Source organism: Cuculus canorus, chromosome 13 (assembly GCF_017976375.1).
Source record: "Cuculus canorus isolate bCucCan1 chromosome 13, bCucCan1.pri, whole genome shotgun sequence".
NCBI lineage: Eukaryota > Metazoa > Chordata > Aves > Cuculiformes > Cuculidae > Cuculus > Cuculus canorus.
This window is the reverse complement of record NC_071413.1, coordinates 20,109,141-20,130,609: the sequence shown is the minus strand read 5'-3', so window position 1 is coordinate 20,130,609 and position 21,469 is coordinate 20,109,141. Positions and strand designations below refer to the sequence as shown.

Sequence of the window (21,469 nt, the reverse complement as noted above, 5' to 3'; positions counted from 1 at the left end):
CTTGTACAGCAGGCACTGCTGTCACTGGCATTTGTGAATTTGGTATAGACAAAGTGGGCATGATTTCCCCCTAGGCTGTACCCCCGATCTTCAGGGGAAGAAGTCTTTCTCTCTCTCTCTCTCTCTCTCTCGTTAGAATGAAGCTGAGCTGTAGAAAACCAAGGCAGATAAGGGTGTACGAGTTTGGATAGGAACCTCATGGTGTTACTCGTAAAGGCATAGGAAGGTGTGGCTAGAATCATTTGTGTGGGTAAAGGTGTAACAAGTAGAGGGGTTTGGGAAAAAGGGGAAGAGGTTTTGTTTGGAAAAGGTGGGGGTATAAGGGAGGAGGAATGTATCTGTGAGTGCAGATGCAGGAAACAGTCCCTAGTCTGGGAAAGCAGGATGAAGGGAAAACAAACTTGTAGCTATGCAAGTCCAAACTGTGTTTGAAGAAGAGAAGCCTCTCATTCTTCATTGGGCCTCCTGCTATCTGATGTCAGGCCTGGCAACAAGTTTTCTCTAGGCAACCCCCATTCACACTTGTCTTAGTCCTTCCCATGGCTGTAGAGTTATCTAGCGGATATTTCATTGCTCGGGTTTCTTAGTTGGGGAAATGTTGCAGCTCTTTATTCCCTAGCAGAGAAGAGTTACTCGGGTGCAGCACAGTCACGTGCTCAGCACTCAGTAAGAACCCTTCAGTTTCCTCAGAGAAATGAGATATGTGGAAAAGATATGCTGAGTTTAGATTGAGGGAAGCTTCCTCTAAGCTGAATCTGAAAATCATAACTAACTGCGAATCGCAGAAAAGGCAGTTGTGCTCTCTGGAGATAAGGACAACTGATAGGTGGAACAGCAGAAAAAAACTACTAAAATGAGTGCATAGGAAGGAATAAGATTGACTGCTATAACGTCTTCTGTGTTGCAAACCTGCTATTGCATCTTGAACTGTTTCCATTACAGCAAACCGTTATTGAAAGGGCTTCAATAGCTTGCCTAGTGGAGCAGCATGTAGTAGTATCACTGTAATTAAGCTTCCACCAGCATTTCTGTGATAAACATATCTTCAGGGTCCTATTACCCAGCTTTGCAATCTTTACTTGGTGCTTGCAATATACCAGGCTGTGATTTAACATTTGTCCAAAGATTATAATGTGGAACTGTGCTCTCGTAGTGATGGAGCCTATGTCCTATGGACAGTGTTGGCTCTTCACAGACTGTCCTGCCTGTGGGGAAATGGGCAGCTGAACGTGTGGGTACAGTGAAATCACAGTGTGTGCAGTGAAAGCTTTGTCCCTGCATGCTTAAAGCAGTTGTGCAGTGCTCGGGGGAGGGCAGGAAGATCACAGTGGACTGACAGTCACAGTCTGATTCCTATTTAATCTCCTCTGTTTGAGGAGGAATGTAATCAGCGCCAGTCCCTTTCTCTCCATGTGCAGTACTGGAAAGTCTGTCAGGGTGAAGAGAATCCAACAGCCGCTGAACGTGATTTAGCAAATGTGGTTGGGCAGAAGCTTAGATCTGCACTGAAAGCACTTCATCTGATAAGGGACCTAGAGGAGATTGCTAGTTCATTGCAGTGAGGGGAAGAGAAAGGCTCAGTAAACTTCAATTTCTACACACTCTGTGTGTTTAACAATGACTCAGGCAGGCAACCTCTTTATGAAAGTCCTGGCTTTTCAGAAAGCAAAGAAGCCTCAGGAAAACTAGCTTCTAAAGGCAGCACATTACCAATGCTCTTGTAGCCAGCACGTGAATGCAAGGATGCTTTCCTGGGCCATTGAAGGTGCTTACCATTTTGTGCTATTTCTGAGAATCGATGGAAGTACAGCTCAGATTTCCTTGGTGCTCTCGTCTTAACTACCCTGGAGTTTACTCTCTCCCATTTCCTTTGGGATTAATATATTATAGATATTTCAGAATCCCAACATTATTAAATAAGGTAGACTGTCCATTCAGGGGGTTTGCTAGCCGTAAGTCCAGAGACTTAAAGTCTGTAGCAATTCTGGACTAAACTGTGCTCATTACTGGGCTTCATATGAATGCTGGTGTGTAAAGGCCTCTCCTTTTCTAGCAAAAAGTAAAGGTAATACTGCCTGCTGTCAGCAGGCCTCTGAGCCGAGTACCCTGCAAACAGTGCCCTGCTGTGTGTTAGGGACGTGTTGTACTAATTCGTTTCAGTAGCTTATGCAGCCACAGCTCTCATCACTTCAGTGGCAACTGGAAGTAGGTCCTGTTTATAGTGATGCGATGTTGGGCACCTTTGAGAAGCATCAAAATAAAATGCACTGCATAAACACAGCGTAGAACCTGGATTTTGCATGTTACTTTTCATTCTCTACCTAACTGAAGTCCAGCGTAGCCCCATTTGAAGTGTGTCAGCTCTGAAGTTTAAATTCTGCATGTGAGCGCTTCTGAGGCTGATCCCTTGGACGTTAGCCCAGATAGCTGCTCTCATGGAAATGAAACCTTGTCCAATTGTGCTGTTGTTCTTTGGGGTCTTCAGAGCTGGCCTGGGATGAGCTTTCCGTGGCCAAAGGAAATGTTAACTATAGGTGAGCGTCTTTCATGAGTCCTTTCCTGTACTGTAAAGGATTTGAACCAGAGGGACTCTGAACCTGATGACTAAAACATCAAAGGTGAGTAGAATTAAGAAAGCTGATCTTGGAGCTATGCAAAAAACCCACGTGAGTGTTACTTATTTGTTGTGGTCTAAAATGGCATAATTTGGGAAGCTGCAATAAAGGCTTGATGTTAGTAGTGTGAATGGCCAAAATAACCATGTTTCTTAGAGGCAGAATTGAAGTAATGAAAGGCACTGAAACTTGAGTGACTTGACTAATCCCGAGTCTTTTTTCATCCCATGTGGAGCCACATGAGGTATGCTGGTCATACATTTAGGGTCTCATAAAAATGGTGCTTTGTTTTCTGCATGCAATCAATATTCTCTGTGGCTATGCCATGGATTTTAAATGCCCAGCATGGTAATTTTAACATCCATATATGTGCATGACTACCTTGCTTTAACTGTCCCTCATATTAACTGTGTTATTCATTGCTCTTGCTCACAGTGGCCTATGAAATTCAGGCTCTGCTCAGGCTTTATGCTACAAGTTCTCCGCAATGGGAATAATACTGTATACATCACGCTGAGCTGTAAATATCTGCAGGGGAGGGTGTTTTAATTGTAAATGTTCGTAGATCTGCAAAAGTCTCTTCTACCTAGAAGTGTGCTGTAAAACAATGAATAGTATTGAAGTTTAAAATGCACGATCATTGGATAATGTTACTTTTCCAGAATGCTTTTATGCATGTTTACTAATCCTTGTGATGATGTGGGGAAGTGTGTGTGTGTATGGTGGCTATAGAGCTGGAGTATTTAGCAATGACATCTGGGAAGCTTCAGTATCCATGTGGATGGCTCTCACCCAACTGAGTGGTGCAAAAGGGAGCTTCATAGTCTCCCCAGCTGTGTGTTACGTACTTGTATAATCCCTCTCCATCCTCCCTGCTGTTCAAACAATAATTCCTCAGCCGGGAAGCCACCTACTCTGCTGTACCCAAGGCATGGTAAATCACAGCAGCAGCCTCACGGACACTCATGCTGGCCCATCCTGGAAGGTGCGCAGCCCTTCCCCTGGCTGCCATTGGAGCAGGCCCAGGATGTGCAGGCACGGCTGCCTATAAGTGGTGCTGGCCCTGCTGCCCAGAGTGGAGGCGTCAGGCTGTCCCCTCTGCCTGGGCTGCGGTTTTAGGAAGAAATGTTCAGCTGCACATATTGGTGCAACGTGCTCTGGCTCTCTCAGGAGGCCTCTTTGACCTACAAATTCATGTGCTGCTGTCATATGCCTTGGCCATATTCTTAGGTGGAGTCCTGCAAAGGCACTGGGCGGTCATGGGGATGGGTCCAGTGGGTGGGGAGTGCGGTGGGCGCTCAGTCACTGGTGCCGGTGTGGTCCACCACAGCCTGCATGGGTTTGTGTGGTGGTACGGGTGACAGGCAAAAAGTAGCAGCAGGGTTTTTGCAGGACAGAGGGCTGCTGCTGTACAGAGTCAAAGATAGAGGCTGAAGCTGGCTGGGAGAGTGAGATGGGAGCGACGGGAGAGTGAGATGGGAGCGACGGGAGAGGTGGTGGCCTGGGCAGCAGCTGCAGAGGGCGGCTCGGGGAGGTGCAGCAGGTTGCCAGTGTGCGCAGCTACTTGCACTGCTGTAAACCTGGATCATAGCTTTAGCCCTGGGAAGTACTACAAATAGATTTTGAACTGACAGAGGTGTTTGCTCCTGGTCTTAGTGACTGGCTAGCTTGACTTAATCCTGGATCTGCAGACAGCGTTGGTTTGGGTTCCTACGGCAGAGCCTGCCCCTCCTGCCATCCTGCGCACTGGGATTTGCCGGGCTGGCAGGTCAGCAGTTACAGCAATCTGTCTGGAGGAGGAGAGAGGATGAAGGCTGCTTAAATTACTGATTACAAATACTGAATTAAATCCACTTGCAGGGAGTTTCTGACTCTCATAAAGCCATTAACCTGCAATTGTGTGATGTGATTTCTACAAATACTTTCAGCCTTCCGCTGGTCACTGAAGGGTTCCTGGTACTTTTTTTTTTTTCTGGTTTGTTTGTATGACTACTTGTGAACATTTGCTGCGTGGTTTAATGAAAATCGTGAACAAATGATGGGGGATGGATAATGCACGTGGTCATACACAAACACTCTCGCTGACAGCAACCCCAGCTGACTTACAAGAGCCACTGAGAACAAGGCTCTATCTGGTATTGCTTGAGAAGATCCCGATCACTTGTTGCAGTTTGGTTTGGAAGAAAAAATGTTCTAAACAAGTAGAGTTGGACAACTTCTTTATCATATAACCCGGATTTCAATGTCTGTGACACACTAGGACGACTTCCTATCTGACTTCTCCCGACAAAGAGGCAAACATGGCCCCAGCAGGGGGATAGGAGCGATCTGAATCCAGGCCACATCTGGAGCTTGCATCCTTCCCAAGGAGCTATTTCCATGCCCTTTGTGTCCTTCGGGACTCGCGCCGGGATGAGATCGCTGCTTGTTCCCGATAGATCCAGGCTCTGCAGCCGTTACGGCTTCTGGAAGGGACCGAGTACGTTTGTAAAATCAGCGTTAAAGGATGAAACGGATTGACCGAACGTTGTAGAATCGGTGGGAGGGGCTGAGGCGTCGGTGCGAGCGAGTGCGGAGCGGCTCGCTGAGCGCTGGGCTCGGTCGCCCCCCGGCGGTGGCCACTGGCCACGGCAGCCCCTGTCCGTCGTCCCCCCCCCCCGTCCCCCCCCCCCGTCCCCCCCCCCCCCCCCGCCTTCCTTGCATGATTTTAGGTTCTTCAGGTTTGCTCTTGAAACGGGGGGAGGAAAGCATGGGAAAAAAAAAACATTCAGGAAAGATGTTTTTGCAATGTGGAGTTTGGACTCACATTTGAGTCTGTTTTCTCTGTACAGCCCCAGTTGCATCAAAGTGGTTTGTAGAGGTTGGATGTTCATGGAATAATAGAATCATGGAATGGTTTGGGTGGGAAGGGACCTCAAAGCCCATCCAGTCCCACCCCCTGCCCTGGGCAGGGACACCTCCCCCTGGCTCAGGGGCTCCAGCCCCATCCAACCTGGCCTGGAACCCCTCCAGGGATGGGGCAGCCACCACTGCTCTGGGCAACCTGGGCCAGGGCCTCCCCACCCTCACAGGTAGACATTTCTTCCGAAGATCTCATCTCAATCTTCCCTCTTTCAGCTTAAAACCATTCCCCCTTGTCTTCTCCCTACCCGCCCTGATCCAGAGCCCCTCCCCAGCTTTCCTGTAGGTCCCCTTTAAGTACTGGAATCGCTGCAGTGCAGGAGTCTTTCTGTGCGTTGGAGCAGCAGATACTCCATGATTCCTCCTTTAGAGCCTCCATTTGAGAGTGTACGGGTTTGTAGAGGGCATTGTTTGTTTTGGTAACTGCATTTCAGAGCACTGCTTTTCAGGTAGGGGTTCCTTTCCAATGAGGAATGGAAGAATCACAGAGATTATTGATTGATTTTGGCATTGATGAAGGGGTCACTAGAACGAATTAAGAAATTCTTGTGGGGAAAACAGGTGAGGACAGCCCCTTTGTGAAACAAGTGGAAGGAAATGCTGTTTTTCCCTTTTCTTTCATGTTCAGGCAGGAACAAACTCAGGAAGCTGAGAGAGGCCACCAAAGACCCATTTTTTTTATTGCATGTAAAAGAGTTTTGCTGGTTTTGTTTTCGTTTTGCTGTTTTGGTTTCTGTCGTGCTTCTTCTATGGACTGGATTTAGGCTAAATCATCCACTTTGATCTGATGACACTCTTACTCAGTTCCGGGTAAGACTCGATGACTTGTGCTACTGTAAAATTGTGGTAGTTTCTTAAACAAGAATGATACCACCTTGGTGATCTCTTTCATTTCAGGAAGTGTGTGAATGTAAAAGCACAAGAGTTTTATTTCTTACTCTGTCAAGCTTGAAACAATTATTAAAAAAAGTAGGAAAGGAGATTAGGTCAGGAAAGATAGCGATTATTCTTTTTTTTTTGTCCTAGCCCCACCTGAATAGCGTGGAAGTATAACAGTTATATAAGGTGCTGCATCTGTGTGTTTGCTACCACCATGAACATTTCCCCCACATGTCATGTGTGTCGAGGAGTGAAAACATTTGAGATAAGTGTCCATGGGTGGAACTGTACTGGCAGCTCCTTGCTCACCCGACCCATCTGGGAAGTGCGGCGGTGTGCCAGGTACTGCTGTTGCAACAGCTTTTCCCTGGGCTTTGACAGGTATCAAGGATCCTGATCCCAAGTCTTTATTTATAAAAATTTCTAATGGGGGAGTAAAAACCTTTGTTAAATGGCATGAACTTCCGTGTCTGAATGTAATGAAGCAATATTTTATGATTTTTTTTTTTTTTAGGGATAAGAGATGAAAATGCTTATTAATTAAATGAATAATGAAAACCTTTATGAGAATCTCTGCTACAAGTTGCAAGTAGCTGTTTAATCAAAACTCTATGGAAAAATGCATTTCATTATAACGTAATTAGCACATCTATTGTGTTTTTAATACAACTTTTGCAGAAGTGTGTTTGATCTGGAGTTTGCTCATGGCAATTAGCAGTGAAGGAATTGAACTTTTTGCTTTATTCCAGTGCCATGTCTGGGGAAAATCGATGTAATTTTTTAAAGCACTAGAATAATCTTGGGAATATGTTGGAGTGGTCTCTATTAATAGTGAAAAGAAATGGTAAGAAGCTGTTCCATCTAACACTGCAAATTTAGGAGTAATTTTTCCTTGCCGTCATTGTGCACTGTTCTGTCACGTCCTACCTGAATCTGGGGCTGTGAGGAAGCGAGAGCTTTTTGTGTACTGCGGGGCAGTGCCGCTCGCCTGGTCTGTAGCACGGATCGGAGGAGAATACAGCAACCTGGGGCTGAGTTGTGCTGAGGACGACACCTTCTTCCTTCCAAGGTGATGCAGGCAGCTCACCCGAGCGTGGGGTTCCCTCGCAGGAGGGGCACACGCTGACCCAGGGTGGGAGCACTCTCTGTTCTGCTGTCTGTTCCTTACCCTGCGGGAGGGGTGCTTTTCAAGTAGGAAAAAAGGGCAGGATCCTAGTAAACACAGTGGTTCCAAATCACCCTGACGTCTGGCTGCTACGATACCCAACATCTGCTCAGGAGCAGAGTGCCTCCCGTGGCTCTGGCAGGCGCGAGTCCTCCGAAGTCTGCAGGTTCAACGCTACCAGCTGCTGGAACCAGGCTGTGCTGCTGGGGCTTTTCCCTTCTCACCCCAGGGGCTTTAGTGACAACTTTCCAGGGAGACGGAGAAAACTGCTTTTATGGAAAGGCCTTTGATGACTTTGTGTCTTGTCTGAGTGCACTTGGAGTATAGATGCCCGTGTTTTTATGGTTGAGTTCACTGTGGTACAAAGCCTGGTATCGTCTGCTGTGTGAAAAACGTTAACACACAGCAAATCCAAACTTGAGATTAGCTTTTATGTAGTAAAAAAAAAAAATACAGTACAGGAATAGAAAAACGAACTATCCAGTGCAAACATCTTTATACAGTGGAAATTAATACAGTGTTCCTTAGAATAGCTTTATAAAACAGGCTTAAAAATAGCGATTACAGGTAATACAATCTGGGTGATTCTTACCAAAGTACTTTACTTACTACACTAAATGATTTCCTAACTAACTTTACCTGTTAATAGTGTCTACTTTAGTTACTGATGAAAACTTTAAATTATGAGTATTATTAGTTAGCATTCTTTACAATATACCAGCACGTGGAACCTCAGTAGCGTACACTGATGACTGGATTAAGCAAAACAGAAGGGAATGAGCACATTATAAATGAAACCAAGGTTGTCATCCCAAAATATCCTTTTATAAGGATCCAAAGCTGATCTGACCGATGGTCAGAATTCTACTTAGTTCCTGTTTGATAATTTGAGTGATTTCATTGTTGATGATAGCAGGCATTAGTGTCCAGCTAAGTGTTGCATTGGGCAACTTTTCACGGCTGTGAGGACTACTGTGACAATGCTATAGTGCGTTGCTATTCCCTGCCAAGAAAGTGTTTGAGGCAAAGGGAGCATAAATTAGAGATGACATGAATTATGTGGAAAGCAAATTTGTGAGGTTCCACTCTCTTGGTTTAGGGAAAAAAAAAGATGTTATTTGGTTAGCTACCAAATTTAAATAATTAACTCGACTAAACTAATACATACAGCTGCAGCACAGATTCTGCAAATTTGAGTGTCTGTGTTGTGAGGCTCGGTTCCTGCTTAAGGCAGTGACAATCCGCACTGCCAGAACCCAGAGACAGCCCATTGTCCTAAGAGACCTGCTTTTTTCAAGATTTATTTGGCTGGGTAGCTCTCTGCATGAGGAGTTTCATTCTGTTCATTCTGGGGCTCTTCACAGGTGAGAAACTGAACACACGCTTACCAGGGGCATGGTAGTTGCAGCGCTAAAACCTTACTTCCATTTGTGGTTCTTTATGCAGACAAATGTGTAGGTGTGGTTTGGAAGGCTACAGAATTTTCCTAGGTGGAAAATATCCATTTTACAGTACCTGCTTAGAAAAAAATCAAAACAGTTTCACAGTAATGAGGCCCTTCACTCGTTTGTCCCTGAAAAAATGCAATTGCTTTAATAATGTCGAATAAAAACCCTATTCAACCTCTTTAGAAATCTAGAGAGACCGAGGTTGCCATCTAGAGAGATTTACAGTATTGGAATCTTAACATTCCTCTGATCTCCACATTTCCTGCCCTGCAGGAAAATGTTCCATTGAGTAACACTGAGATCCTATTTACAGAAAGAAGTAACAATTTTGCTGCTAGCTAGAGCAAATTCTAGCGTGCCAGAAAGGTGCTTGAAATCATCACCAGGCTGTTAGAACTGACAGATGAAACCAGATTGTGCATCTGAAAATCCAGGCTAATTTTGTCTTAGTAACCCATATATGGAGTAGAAAACGATAAAGCGAGAATAATTAATAGATTGGAAAGAAGGAAAAATCTTGCTTCTTTTTGAAAGTGATGGAGTAATTTTTAATATTAAGTGATAGACCATATGTTCCTCTTTCCTCGGCTGGGTAAGCATTAGCATGGAACATCAATAAAGATGTTGCAGCAGGGCCAGGACAACCAGCGGGCTGGAGATACAGGAGGTTATTCAAAATATTCCCTCCCAATGCCGCCAGACCTCTCTGTTCCAGTGTGGATGATCCAGGGATCATGACCTTGAATATGTGTTTATGAGAACAGTAAAGGACGAGAGGAATGAAGGAGCAACTGGGGACAAACTGCTGTTTAAGGAGAAGTGTCTGGATAGTGAAAGAGGTTGTGTCCTAGAAGACTCAAGCAGGTCCTCTAGCAGCAGTTTTGGGGAAAGAATGGAATGTTAGCAAGGATTGCAGTGCTGACAGAAGCCTGTGTTTCTTTTAAGCCCTACTGTCAGGTTTGTTTCGTGTCTGTTTGAAATCCTACTGTGGCTTGGGTGAAGAGCTGCGAGTTCTTCTGTGGCCATGGGCAGGCTCGTGATGTCTGTCTGTAGCAGGAGGGAGAAAATTCATGGCTAACTTGACCTTAATATACAAAATCTTCGTTTGGTTCTGAGCCATACAACTCAGCTAACATCTTAAACCTGGGTCCCCAGTCATTTAGAAAGTCATAATCAATATCTGAGTCTGAAGAGCCTGATCCCAAAGAGCTGAGAGATTCTGCAATGGACTCGGCACCTTCATAGCCATAAATGTGAAGTGTGTCATATGGCAGCAAATCCCTGTCATTGTCGGCTTCGTCCTTCTTAACCTCAATCATCATTTCCATTTCTCCAGCACTAGAAGTTATATTTGCAGGAGGCTTTTGGACTTGTGCGTATGGAGAGGGAGCTGCTTCTGCCTTTATACCGTTCTTGCGGACAGAATTGAGTACGGACACATCATAGCTGGTGGTGTCCATTTCACCACCACCTTCTTCGTCATAAGTGACAAGCTGCTCATGAATCTCTGCCACGTTCCTCCCAAGACCACTCAAATCCTTCTTGTGTCTTTTTCTTAGAAGAATTAGCAATGCGATTACTGCAAAGAGAACTTAGATGAGCAGGTGTAAATAGAGAAGTGAGGAAGTAAAACAAATGGCATTTCAGATATGTAACACAGTCTGCAGTGGGCTTTTTCTAGAGGGATTTTCTTTAAAACAAATTTATTAAAAAGCATTTTAAACTATCTTTTTTTAACTGTAGGGTTTGTATGTTCTCACATCAGTTTGGTCTGTACAGGAATTGTACAACTGACTCTTGAGCTGGAATCACAAATAAAAATGCAGCAGGTCACAAGTTCATTGGACCAACTACTGCTTTGAACTGGTAAATCTTTTAATGCCATGCATCAAATGCTTCTTATGTGGTAATTGCCAAGAAGGCCTCTTCTCAAGCGAGAAGAATGTTGCCCCTTCTGATGGATTCCAAATGCAGCAAATAGGTACTGATCTGCTGACTTGTTACAGATTTATTCATGTATGTATGTTCACTTTACTGTTTAAGGGGTTTCCAGACTAGTTCAGCCTTTGGAAACAGGAATCCTAGTGTTATTGCCCCAGCACAAATTTCCTGTTTTATAGCTGCATGTGAACCTAGTAGCAGTAAATCAAGTGTATTATGCATAGATGCAACAGCCTTTGCAAGAGTGCAAACAGCTTTGTAGCTGAAGTTATGCTAACAGGCCAAGGAGAAAGAGCAAGCGAGATGAGTCACATAGTTTCAGTATTTCTGCCTTTGTGACCATTAAATAACCACAAAGCTTTTGTAGATGTCAGTTAAGAAAAAGCAAAACAAAGAAATCCCCACATTTTAAGCCAGAGAGCATGGCAAAAGTCAAATACTTACCGATGATTGTGAAGATACAGATAAAAATTGCCACCAGTGCTTGTATGCTAACTCCAACTTGCTTAGCTCTTTCCTCACAGAAAGTGAAGTTGCCTTTTTCATTGCACTTGCAGACACTGATGACAAGAGTGTTTGTGCTGCTGAGCTCAGGATCGCCATTGTCTGAGATGATGACAGGCAGGTAGTGGATTTTGGCAAGTTCACGATTGAACTGTCCATATTTGACAGTGATATTAGCTGTGTTATCTGGAAGAAGTAAGGACATCTAATTAAGTGATGATCTCTACCAGATTTTCCTTATAGATTATCAGTCAGTTGGTGCATCTTGCCTTTAGACAGAGCCAGCCTTTAGGGAACTGAGTGAAACTTGAGTAGTAACAAACAGGTTTTTTTTCAGTAACCTAAGACTTTAAAACTAATAAGTTATTTAGCTCAGCTAGACCAATCATAGCTCATTCCTCCAGCTCTTCTCCCCTGTTGTCCTACCGTGTGCTGTTGGTTAGCTGAGAAAATGCATTGCAGGAATACGCTACCATAGTTCTCCACTAAGGAGAAGTTGCTGTCTTCTGTGGCCAGGGAGAACCTGAAGAAACCTCTAGGTGATATTTCATCCTTGTCAGTAGCTGAAATCCTGATGATCACCTATAGAGAGGGAAGAGGTCATAATGTTCAGTATGCATTGTCTCCAGTGCTAAGGGGCTTACAGAATTTAAGTTAATCCTGGGCTGTCTACCCTGTACAACACTTCAGTGAGGGGCAGGATGAGGGTATCTTGTGATGCTCCTCTTCAGGTTCTTTCAAGGCAAGTAATTTCCTTGTAGCTCTTCAAAAAGAGCAGTCTTGCCCCTTCTTTCACAGGTGGGAAACAAAAGAGGAAATCTTGTGTAATTAAAGCATAAAAAAGGTTTATGCTCAAAGACATCTGGCTCAGTTAAACACCTGAGATTGCTGTCGAGTTCTCGAGTGTTCGGCTTCCTTAGAACTATGGCTCTCATTCACTGAATGTCAGGGAGACAGCCGCTCCCAAGTGACGTGCTTGTTAGTGAAAACCTCAACCTGAGGTAGGTGTAGAAGACATAAAAAATATTTATATTTGTGTCCCAAAGGTATTTCAAAAATTAAATTAAAGGTGAAATAATACCTTGTGTGTTCTAACAGATTCCATCGAAGAGTCTGGTCTGTGACAAAGTCTCTTAATTAAACAAACTTAAGTATGGGCCGAATACTTGTGTCTGAGGCCGAATGTCTAACACCACAAACAGCGATGCTATTCATGCATGCAGATATTTGCACTCTGATTAATACTACAGTAATGTTATATATGACGATGCTTCTCTTGGGATTTTGAATGGTTTCATTCTCAATCTCACGTATGAACATCTGTGTGATAAAATAGAATTGCTATTTTTTGCTCCGCAAGGCAGGACTGTACTTCATGGTTCAGCACTAACACACACACACACACGCTTAAAGGCCTGGAGGGAGAGGAACTGAGCTGACCTTGAGCAAAAGCAGATAAAAGTCAATGTTCCAACAGCATAAAGTCCTGAGAAGGCATTTCTGACCACGGATGTTTTAGGGATCACTGAAATGATTAGGTGATTGAGTATGAAAACTGAGACCAACTTTTAATAAAGGATATCTTTTGCTTGAACTTGCAAGTAGATAATTCCAGTTTCAGGAAAGAACTGTCCCTCCTGTCTTACCTTTCCTGGTGCTGCATTTTCACACACTCTAGGTTCTTCAGGATAAACAAGTTCCGGAGCATTATCATTTTCATCAGTCACTATTACGTGAACTTGGGCATGTGATTCTCTGTCAGACAGACGTCCTGAAATGACAACAAAACTGAATTGCAGTGCTGTCTACTTCCCCTTTCCGCTGTCTGCGTCCACCTCTGTGCCTCCTCTGTGATGAATTTGGAGAGTTTCTAGCTCCATCATTCATTTAATTATTTCCTTTGACAGACTCACATATTTTCCTAAAAATTCTCCTGTTGGGCTAAACCATCAAGGATCTACAAGGAGGAAAATGACAGTTGCTTATGGCTTCCTGATTCTTCGCGCTGGGTGTCTATGGTGTCCAGCATTGTCCTCTGGCTCTGAGGCAGCAGGCACAGAATGGCCTGTGTCTGTATTATTGAATACCTTCCACCCTCCAGCCAAACCTGGCCTCCCCCAGGCCCATGTTGGGACTGGCCCCTGGGCAGCCCTGCGTCTCGGACCCGAGCAGAGCTCCGTGGGCAAGCCTGTGCGGAGCATGTAACTCTGTAAGCGGATGAAGCTGTCTTGGATGTTTCTGCTCTAACCACAGGCTTATTCACGTTTCCCAAGCTGCTTCCTCTCCTCATGCCCTTTTTTTCCTTTGTAACAAATGGATGCCGTTTCCTAATAGCTTGGGGCCAAATCTTGAAGCTGTATTTGACCTATTTATGGGTTTGCAGTTGATTTGGAAGATGATTGTCCAAACCCTGCAAGCATCCCTGTCATTGGCAGCTTAGTGGGAACAGGCGGTCACGTTGTGGCTTTCCTTTCTGATAAGCTACATTCTTGCTGTACGTTGATGTCTTTGAAATAGGGAAGTGGATAGCACTTACCATCCTCAAGGATTTCCTGAGCTGCGACAGTGATGTTGTATGAAGAACTGAATTCTCTGTCCAGGGGCTTGGGAAGCTGAATAATTCCAGTATCGGATACCCTAATATAGTCTCCGTTAGGACTAGCTCTTCGTCGACTAAATCTGTTTTTTGTTTAAAAGAGAGATGTCAGTGCAAGGGTGATAATACTGTGTTTCGCCTCAGTTCTTCGTAGTGGAAGGTCAGAGGGTTCTTGTTTGACAAACTACATTAATATCTGGACTGGGCGGTCTCAGAATATTCCTCTAAAATTAAGCAAGCTGTAAGACTGAAATGTATCTGTCAGAAAAGTTGCTGGATGTTGTCTTTTGCTGTTTCAGAAGTCTATTTTCTTTTTAAAGCACATGCATAAGAGTTACTACAATAAAATATTAACAATAAATTATAAGCACATGCATAAGAGTTATTACAATAAAAAAATTAACAATAAATTATAACCATGCAGATATCCAGGATTATGCATTTTCCCGTGAATGTGCAAATATTTTATCAGTAAGTTTATGTCATAATTACACATGTAGCTTATGTTCGTATTTGTTGGTTGCCAGAGATATCCATGGCTGCAGGGCTGGAAAAATAAAATTGGATTTTTTGTTTTTGGCATGCAGATCCTGAAAATAGGGCGAAAGTCTTAACTCTTTCGTTAAGGGATTCTCCACTGTAAAAAAGAATTACTAAGGCTGGTGTCGTGTTACCTGATTTTCCGTTTAGCTGCGTCAGGGTCGTGTGCCCAAACTGAACCAAGAGTTCTTATTTCTGGGTCATTTTCCCTCACTTTAAATTCATATGGCAGTTTAGTGAAGACAGGAGGCTCATCAATGTCGGTGACTTCAATGGTCACTGCTGAAATGCTCTTGGAGCCCCCGGATTTAAAATAGCGAAGATTGACTGTGGGATCTGTTGCTTCAATGTCAAACCTGTATTCTGCTACTTTTTCAAAGTCCAGGGGCTAGAAAAAAGGCAAAGAGATATTTTTCTTTTGGAGATGTCTGAGTAAACTCTGCATTAGCTATCTATGCAAATTTAAGCCCTGTGCTAATTCGTGTTTGGAAATATTACTAAATTGCATCTCAGCTGGACTCTTGGGAGGGCATTCCCAAAACGAGCATCTCCTTCATAAATTGAGTGGCTGAAGGAAGTTCTGGCTTTGAACAGGTTCATCCACTATTTGAAGTTCAGTAAGTATTTCTCAGTTTAAACAGTTCTATAATTCTATAGCTCCAAAACATGTGTAGCTCCTTTTTCTCAATGATTGGAGACCAGACTCCCCCCTTCTCGGCAGGCCTTTCTGTTCTGGAGTCACTCAAGGCAGGTGTCATAGCTGCGCTGACTGACAGCCGGGGCATTTACTGAGAAACAACATCCATTTCCTTGTTTTTTCCCCATTGATTGAGATTATAAAAGGAATCCCACAATGGAGGGAAGGTCAGGAGCCAGGGCAGTAAGAAATGCCCAAGCTTTTGATCATTTCAAAGTGTGTGTCCCTTTGCACTATGGTCTAAGATTATAAAAGCATTTTGAAATACACCGGAGTTAATGGTGAGGACTATTGTTTTTCTCTTTGAGTCGGCATGGCAAATGCTTATCTCGCAGTTGCTTATCTCACATGGCTGCATATTTAAAATTCCGGCATGTGCATGGTCAAAAGCCTTTTGCAAAGCAGTGGGGGGGAGTTGTCTTTGCCCACTGCATGTTAAAAGACGAGCTGATTCCAAATGGCCCAGTGTGTGTGTGTGCCTGGGGTCCCTTGCTGCTCCTCCTCTGGGCAGAAGCTGCCCGCAATGCGTTCCTGGGGAGACCAGAAGTGCTGCATTTGAAAGGGGAAAGCCGCTCACACCCAGTGTGACCACAGCTGGAGACTTTCCTGCCTGTCTTGGAATGCTTGGTGGTTTTTTCCCTTAAAGTTTTCTCTTCTTCTAAATGGCATTTCTAGTCTTAATAGTTACAGAGAAGCATTTGGAAGTGAAATACGTGTTACTATGAATCTGAGGATTACAGGATGTAATTTGTAGTTCTCCCTTTTTCTTTTTTTTCTTTTCTTTTTTTTTTTTTTGTTTTGTTTGGTTTTTTTTTTCCTGTGAGTCAGTGAAATCCATGAACTCTTGGCTGGGCAAATGCCCTGCTTAGTGCAGGAGTGTCCCTTGGTGCAAATCAGGTAGGATTGAGAATTAAAACAAAGAGCAAACGATAGTGAAGGCTTTGGAAAGTCTGGACCCTCCTAAAGACTTATAAGGAATTAGTGGGGAAGCTCTGAGGACACCTGGAGGAAAGTAAGGGAGCTGTGGCTCAGACTGGAGCAAGTGCCCAACTATAGAAAACGCTTTTAGAAGCATGATCAGGTGGGCTTGTTCACATTTTCTACTTCAGTTTCACTTGGACTGCAGAAGGGAAAGATCCCTTGACTCGGTTGGTTCAGCTCTTAAAATCACTGACACTTGGAGCATCCAAGTGTCTGAAGTTTGAGAAGAGCCCAAAGTGTGTAACCTGACTATCTGACATAGTCCCCACTGCACCCTGCAGTGATTCTGGGTTTTCCCGGCACTGGCCTTTGATATGAATGTTTTTCACACTGACTTCTTTGCATTCCCATTTTTTCCAGCTGCCAGTCCCAAACTGAACCAAGCACTTGTTACACATGGAAAAACAATATAATCATCTTTGTTACTGGAAAAATACCTTCTTTGGCCGAATGATTCCTTCATTTGTGTATGGATTTGCTACAATTTCAAAGGTGTCCCTGTAATCTCCTCTGACAAAACTGTATTTTGTATTCCTGTGCTGTGGTTCATCAATATCTTCTACTTTGACTCTGCCAACTTCTCCTCCTACGGAAATGTTTTCAGGAACTTTAAAGTGAAATGATTCTGTTAAAACAAACAAACAAACAAAAAACATAAAGAGTGCATATAGGCAAGTTAGAACTCAGTTAAAAATTATTCTTAATTTATAGATGTACAGAAAAATATTTCATATTAGCATTTTTTATCTCTACAGGCAGCACCTTGATGCATTTTTTGTAATATTATAATTCATTCTCAAAATTTTCAAGCTGTGGTACAAAGTGTAGAAAATAATACCGAGTTTTATCTTCTCTGCTAAGTGTGTGTCGCCCAGCAAATGCAGCTAGGGCTGAGATACAGATGACCTGCTGAATGTGTAAGGTTCTTTCATCCACTTTTAAGAAAAAATGAATCATGATGAACTTAGACATAAATTTGTTATAATCGTGTCAACCCTTGGTTTCCAAATGACACGTGGTGTTATACTTACGGTGTTTGAATACTGGGAAGTTGTCGTTGATGTCAGTTAAAGTGATGGTGACAGTAGCTGTGCTCGAATCCCCAGAAAACCCTGGGGCATCTTTTGCTTTAACAATAACTTCGTAAGTCGATTGAGTCTCTCTGTCTAGATCAGCCCTTGCTGTAGAAATCACACCTTTGAAAAAGTAACATTAAATGTGATTAGATTTTGCTACATCTCCTAACATCTCTCAATATAAGTTTTTGCCTTATGCCACACATTCGCATTCAAGTAGCATTTTTACAGCAGTGTTTTTCTAAGGCTAGAAATGTTAAAAATCTTTCTACGTGATGGCATATTTGGGAGATTTTGTATAGTACTTTCCTTTAAACTGATCTTTGCAGTTTAGAAACAGCCTAACAAAGTCTAAACTTGGTCACTAAAGCATCTGGAGGATTTGTCTGAGTACCTCTTTATGCACTATTTGCTCCAGAGGACCAGTGTGGTTGCAAAAGATGCTGACAGTATTTTTAAAACTGAGTGGAATCGAAACAAGAAAGTTCAGGAATGCAAAGGGTTGAGGTATTGAATGCTGCTCCAGAATTTCCCTTTTCCTGTTTGGTCAAAGGAATGATATCTGTGCTAAACTGAAAGCATGAACTTATATTAGCTCCTAGATAGTCTCTTCATCAGTGGGAGAAAATGATCTTTTATTTTCTCATTTAGTTCATGGCACCTGATATCCTGACTTTATTAGTTCATTTCCAGGTGCAGACAGCAGCGTTGTGTGAGTGTGAATGAAAAATCTTTCTAAATTATGGTTAAAATTATATTTTTGAAATATTATCTCCCTTGCCCAGAATGAAAAAGGTTTAAAACTGCATTTTCTTCAAGGTGTAAGATAAGGACAAAGCACAAGGACATATTTGTATCTGACCTACCCGAATCATCAATTGTGAAGTATTCATCTCCTTTGATGACTTGGTAGGTAACTGTGGCGTGACCTGTAACTGTTGGGTCATCAGCATCTACAGCCGTCACTTTGGTGACTGGAGTTCCTGGAAAAGGATTTAAAAACCGAATATTTAGTATCAAATGTGCTTTTTAATGAGAGATGTGATGGGAAATGAGTGATGGAAGAACATACCTACTGGTGACATTTCTGGAACAGATCCATTGAATACCTTTTGTACAAAGACAGGGGCGTTGTCATTGATATCATAGACCTTGATAATGAATTTAGATGGGGGTTCCAGTGACTGGTTGTTTCTTCTGTCGATAATGAGAGCAGTCAGCTCGTACTCGGCCTTCTTTTCTCTGTCTAACCTCTCAAATGCATATACATCACCACTGGTCTCTTCCACTTTGAAAATGGTGTTGGCATATTCACCTTCAATGATATACTTGGCGTTGTTGTTCCTTACGCTGGATGTGATCTAGAAGGAAAGTATAATTCAAAGAGATAAAAGTGGGCTTTGGCATCCAAATGCAACACAGTTTCTACCGGAAGATACACAAAATCACAACTTCTTTAGGTTGGGTTTGAAACCAGAATGGCCTTCGAGACCACTGCGGTCAGCTGGAGCGTTACTGGGCACACAGCACCACAGCAGCTCCGGCCATGCAGGATTATAGGATGAAATTTGCCTCCAGACTGAGGCTTGATTGTATATCAAGAAGCTTATTTTTTTTTAGACCATATCTCATATTTCCTGAAATTGTTCCTGCAGTTAACATACACAAATCACCAACCTCATTATGTCTGAAATAACACACGCTACCACATTGACGTGAGCTGCTTTTGTTTGTAAGGAAACTCCTGAAGTTAGCAGAGATTTTGCTTAGATTTCCCAGAATTACAGAATCAAGAATTCGCAGCTACTGGCATTATTCAGCATTAGTCTCTGCTACTTAGCATTTAGCAGAATTCCTGCAACAGCTCTCTGCTTGCTTGTGTTATGCAATTGCTTCATAGTCACAGGCCCATGCTGTGACACTGAGGTTAAGTTTATATCTTGTAGATTTTAAAATTTAAGATCACGTGTAATGAAAAAGGGACGGAATAAAACAATTAACAATAATCAGTTTTAAAATGTAATTTAATCCAATCCCAGATGTTTTTTTCACATTATTTAACCTGGAAATAACTTGATGATTCTTCCTTTTCTATACCTTTACCTATCTTAGGCCACTGACAGAAGGTTTAAACCACAATTTTCTGTGCACTGTATCAGCATTCTTATTTTAGCAAGCTATTATCAATAATCACTGGGTTTGACCAAGAACTTGTAGTCTTTTGTTACTGATGTTATCAGAAATTGCAGCTGGTTTGGATTCAGGATTTGATTGATCCTCTAGTCGTCATTTACTGTTGAACGTTCTTTCATTTCTTGTTCGCTGTTTTGAAATATGTCATTAAAGTTTTCTTCCCTCGTTTTACATAGTTAATGCTGCTTCTGGCTGATAGGGCTGCTGGCAAACAATTCACAGCTCTGGGGACGTAACATGAGAAATAACTTCACCCTGGTCCAAAAGACAGTATAGACTGTGCCTTCTCTATTTTTATTTACCTATTCAGTGTAAAAAGTATAGACTTCCAAGACCACCTTTTTTAAAACTGAGGATGAACGTACAAAGGATAAATAAAAGATAAAATCAAGCTGTGTCAGCACATTCCTGCAACTGTCACTCAGTTCTGGCACATCCCTACTCTGCCTTTTTCAGGGGTTTATCAAGTGTTTAATCCTGCAAGGCACTGAACGCGGCCACTGCAAAAGCCACCAGCAGCGTTCCACTGCTGAAAGACCACCGAGCGCAGCACAAAGTGAGTTACTCTTGTTAAGGACAGCTCCAGGAATAGAGGTGATCTCCTCAATCTGCTGCTGAATTGGTCCGAAATGAAGCAGAGATACCCTGTGTTAACTGGGTACCCCTCGGTCTCTTTTCTCTCTTTCTCATGCTCTCCTCCGGCGAGTGGCACTGATCCAGAAAGGTCTGGTTCACTTTGCCGAGACAGCCTTGACAGATGCCGGTTGTTGTACGTGGGAAGGAAACCTACAGCTGCATTTATCTGAGAAGTATCAAAGTAGTTCAGTGTGACAGACTAGATTGGAAGAACTTTGTCTGGGTGATATACAGTTAATCATATTGTTCTGTGCATGCTGCCCTGAAGAAAGGGAGCTTGCAAGCAGCTCAGCGCTTGTTATTATTTGTAAAAACTATTTTTTAAACTTTGTGAAACACATTTTTTGATTGTGTAACAGTATTCCTAAGCATAGCATTTTGCTTTTGTGTCCAAGCTCTATGGGCATTAATGCATATGTTTTTATTAGCTCATCTCCTAGGTTTTTAAAAGAACCTTGAGCTGCCAGAAAAATATTGATGTCGATCACCCAGCAGACTTCCTTCCTAACTGTGCACCTGCATGCAATCCAATTGTTTCTTCACTGCGGAAGCACCGTGCTTGCTCGTCTTTAAAATTTATTTGTATTCTTCAAAAGAATTAGAATATCTTTTACATTATTGTTGATTTATTCTCCCTCCAGATTTGTCAGATTTTAACACATTACTGTGTGGGTATTAAGTCCCATTTTCTGCTTCCTTTTTTTTTCTCCTGTTCTGCCTCAGCTGCAAACAAGCAATACTTTTCAAGATACTCATTTGCTGTCTGCGTTTCTAATTATTCATTGCTAACAGACTGCTGTTTACCTTGCCAACATGGTGTGGTAATGGGGTATCAATCTCCTCTTTGATGTGCATTTGGTTCCATATCCAGTCTCTTTTCAGTCGTTTGTGATTGGCATTGTTGGAAGAAAAGTTTTGGTTTGTTTTCTGCCTTTCTTTGTCAGCAAATGCTGGAGCCAAGAGCACCAAGAAAATTAGAATAAGGCGGTTCATCTTCTGGAGCCTAGAAAGTAATGTAAAGTATGAAAACTGTAAATAGAATCAGATTAATGAGAGAAAGCCTTCATAGGAGTGGAATGGACTTTCCTTACATAGGGAATTTTGATTAGTTTCTGTATTTCTTTTCACCTGCCTTAGAATGAAAATTTGAAATATCAGGCTACTTTCTGCCATGAATGAGTTTTAACAAGGTGATATCACAGCTGTAAACCCAACAAAACTATTTAAATGAAATAAAAACATGCGAGTTTTGAAAGCTAATATAAAAGCCAGCATCCATTTGAGCCACCCTAGTTAA

General features: G+C 42.7%; 1 protein-coding gene across 2 annotated transcripts in view; it reads right to left on the bottom strand.

The window, feature by feature from the left end:
* Window positions 1-9,025: 9,025 nt before the first annotated feature.
* CDH5 (cadherin 5) overlaps window positions 9,026-21,469 on the bottom strand; it is a 28,843-nt gene continuing 16,399 nt past the window's right edge. The window contains exons 2-12 of one of the 2 annotated variants that reach the window (XM_009569943.2): window positions 20,977-21,175; window positions 18,416-18,704; window positions 18,210-18,326; window positions 17,299-17,463; window positions 16,705-16,892; window positions 14,724-14,977; window positions 13,990-14,132; window positions 13,100-13,224; window positions 11,927-12,035; window positions 11,394-11,639; window positions 9,026-10,599 (exon numbers count right to left, since the gene is read on the bottom strand). In XM_009569943.2, coding sequence (XP_009568238.2) covers window positions 10,094-10,599; window positions 11,394-11,639; window positions 11,927-12,035; window positions 13,100-13,224; window positions 13,990-14,132; window positions 14,724-14,977; window positions 16,705-16,892; window positions 17,299-17,463; window positions 18,210-18,326; window positions 18,416-18,704; window positions 20,977-21,165 — 2,331 coding nt within the window. In that variant the 5' untranslated portion in view covers window positions 21,166-21,175 and the 3' untranslated portion in view covers window positions 9,026-10,093. The remainder of the gene's footprint in view (window positions 10,600-11,393; window positions 11,640-11,926; window positions 12,036-13,099; window positions 13,225-13,989; window positions 14,133-14,723; window positions 14,978-16,704; window positions 16,893-17,298; window positions 17,464-18,209; window positions 18,327-18,415; window positions 18,705-20,976; window positions 21,176-21,469) is intronic. The other variant, XM_054078954.1, reaches the window with a different exon arrangement.